General features: G+C 44.2%; 1 protein-coding gene across 1 annotated transcript; it reads right to left on the bottom strand.

Annotated features, from left to right (window-relative positions):
- Positions 1-20: 20 nt before the first annotated feature.
- Positions 21-1,208, bottom strand: LOC105565876 (putative uncharacterized protein FLJ37770). Its single transcript, XM_012019428.1, has one exon. It carries the CDS (start codon positions 1,004-1,006, stop codon positions 260-262), a length of 747 nt encoding a protein of 248 aa, XP_011874818.1. The 5' UTR covers positions 1,007-1,208; the 3' UTR covers positions 21-259.
- Positions 1,209-3,068: the final 1,860 nt, after the last annotated feature.

Below are 3,068 nucleotides of genomic sequence, written 5' to 3'. Positions count from 1 at the left end.
TTTGTGCCAACGTTTTTTCCAATCTTCGAAGCACTTCAAAAAATCCTTTTTTGTGATCTTGTTCAGCTCTTCCTTCGATGCCGTCATTATCTCCTCAATCGTGGCGTAGCGTCGTCCTTTCATGGGCCTCTTCAGTTTCGGGAACAAGAAAAAGTCACAGGGGGCCAGGTCTGGGGAATACGGTGGCTGCGGCATCATTAGTGTGTTGTTTTTGGCCAAAAATTCGCGCACAAGCAACGATGTGTGAGCAGGGGCGTTATCATGGTGCAAAAGCCAATTTTTGTTCTTCCACAAATCCGGGTGTTTCTGGCGGATTGCTTCGCGCAAATTGCCGCATAACTTGCAGGTAATATTCCTTATTGACCGTTCTACCCTGTGGCAAGAACTCATGATGCACCACGCCCCTGCAATCGAAGAAAACTGTAAGCAAAACCTTCACATTCGACCGAACTTGGCGCGCTTTTTTCGGTCTTGGCTCGTGCGGCAGCTTCCATTGGGATGATTGAGCTTTGGTTTCCACGTCATAACCATAAACCCATGATTCGTCACCAGTTATGACCCTCTGGAGCAAATTTGGGTCGTCGCGGACAGAGTTCAACAGCTCCGTAGCAGTGTTAATGCGATGCTGTTTTTGATCGAAAGTGAGCAATTTTGGTACGAATTTCGCGGCGACCCGTCTCATGCCCAAATCATTGGTAAAAATCGAATGGCACGAGCCAATCGATATGTTTAGGTCCACAGCAACTTCTCTGACGGTGATTCGACGATTGGCCAATACTATTTTCTTCACTTCATCAATGTTTTCGTCTGTTATTGACGTGCTCGGGCGTCCGGCACGCTCTTCGTCGTTCACATCTTCTCGGCCCTCTGAGAACATTTTGTACCACCGATAAACGTTGCTTTGGTTCAAGGTAGCTTCACCATATGCCACAGTCAACATTCGGAATGCGTCCGCGCACTTAATTTTGTTTTTCACACAAAATTTGATACATATTCTTTGATCCATTTCTTGGAATTGGCAAAAATCGAAGACGAGCCAAAACACGTCCAAGCAAAATAGCTGTCAAAAATTAACTGAACATTCAAAATGGCCGGACTTGTCAGCATGAGTGAGGGACATGAGTACCAACATAACGCCACAAAAAAATCGAAAATCGAATATACGTAGCCCGCGGAAATTCAAAATTCGCGATACTTTTTGAACAGACCTCGTATCTAGCGCGTCGCTCCACCTCCCGCTCATCGATCGATTTTCTTAAATGCCTTCCGAGTCCGGCCCACCGTCTCCTGCATCCTCATTCGCTCAAACGTGTAAATTAATTACTCGATAACTATTGTTACTTTTGTACCGCGGCACATGACATTTCTCCTTAGTTTAACCCAATCTACCACTATTTTCAAGTTGGCTACTTTTGCATCAGACACCCTGTATAAAGTAAAAGTGAAAAACGTAATTTAAATGAATCTTGAAAAGAAAAATATTGCAAAAACTATTGGCTTCTGCACAACAGGACGCGGAAAGGATTCGAACCTGGGACCTCCCTACAATCCGTGACGGGCGTCTTAGCCAGCTCGACCACCGGGAGGGGCTGTGATAATACTATTCGCAATAACGTGTATACAGGGTGTATTCTAATTCGCGCCCACCATTTATATAGTGATATTTCTCATGAAAAACTGAGTCGAAGTGTCCCGAACCATTTTTTCGAGTCACACCTCACAAAGTAGTTATTATTATTTAAAAATTAGCGAATCCGCATCGCTTTTTAAACAGGCGCACGTTCGTGAGCCACGCGTCTACTAGTGTGCGTGAGTGAGTCGCCGCGCGCCTCAGCGTTGCCACGGCCGCGTTCACGTAGTTCGGAAATAATCAATAATTGCTTTTTGCAATGAGCATGATATTTTCTACCTAGGAAGCACCTTTTTAGATTACAATTTGATATTAGTTGTACTTTCACATAAGAAAATTGTAAAATGAAATAACTGTGGTGACAGTGCCCCCCGTTCCGCGGTCATCCGAGTTCCGATTTGACCAAGATGATTTTTTAAGTTAATTTTTTTCACTATCAAAAATTAAATTTTAAATCTCCAAGAATTCTTTTAATTATCAATTTTAATATTAATAAAAACGTTTTAATAATATCTTTATGCAAAAATGGACATAAAAATGGATTCAAAGTATCTTTAATCAGAACTGTTACCCTCTTACCGCGCATGTTTTAGCAACTACACTGCTCAAAAGAAATATGGCATAGAAAAATTTTATGCAAAAATTGGTCAACTTTGACTGACGGTAACTCCGCGAAAAATCATCGTAAAATTATGTTCTTCTTTTTAAATTAAAGCTTGAAATCTCTAAGATACTATATTTATTTTTTAGGTGTGATGCATCCCTACCACTGTAACACCTTAAATGTGAGGGCATGTTTGTTATATTGAAAATTACAAAGTTTGACGGAGTGCATGGACTTGCTACATTTTTTTTCGGGGATACTGTTTACAGGAACATAAAGTACGAACCTTCCTCTTCAATTTAAAAAAAAAAGAAGTCGCTGCCATTTTTTTCCGCAAGAATACAGTACATTAAAGTAACCCTTGCATTATTGGCATATACCAGGTTGCCGGTCGGATTTTGCACATCATATAGCCCTGAAAGAGCCGTTTGTGTGTGTGTGTGTGTGTGTGTGTGTGTGTGTGTGTGTGTGTGTGTGTGTGTGTGTGTGTGTGTGTGTGTGTGTGTGTGTGTGTGTGTGTGTGTGTGTGTGTGTGTGTGTGCGTGTGCGTGTGCGTGTGCGTGTGCGTGTGCGTGTGCGTGTGCGTGTGCGTGTGCGTGTGCGTGTGCGTGTGCGTGTGCGTGTGCGTGTGCGTGTGCGTGTGCGTGTGCGTGTGCGTGTGCGTGTGCGTGTGCGTGTGCGTGTGCGTGTGCGTGTGCGTGTGCGTGTGCGTGTGCGTGTGCGTGTGCGTGTGCGTGTGCGTGTGCTGTGCGTGTGCGTGTGCGTGTGCGTGTGCGTGTGCGTGTGCGTGTGCGTGTGCGTGTGCGTGTGCGTGTGCGTGTGCGTGTGCGTGTG

The sequence above is a fragment of the Vollenhovia emeryi genome, unplaced genomic scaffold (genome assembly GCF_000949405.1).
Source record: "Vollenhovia emeryi isolate VEMERY1.0 unplaced genomic scaffold, V.emery_V1.0 DF943392.1, whole genome shotgun sequence".
Taxonomy (NCBI): Eukaryota; Metazoa; Arthropoda; class Insecta; order Hymenoptera; family Formicidae; genus Vollenhovia; species Vollenhovia emeryi.
The sequence above is the reverse complement of the archived record's forward strand: the minus strand, read 5'-3'. Positions and strand labels throughout refer to the sequence as shown.

Coding starts and splice junctions, on each gene's coding strand:
- LOC105565876 (XM_012019428.1), bottom strand. CDS start 1,006: ATGGATCAAAGAATATGTATCAAATTTTGTGTGAAAAACAAAATTAAG.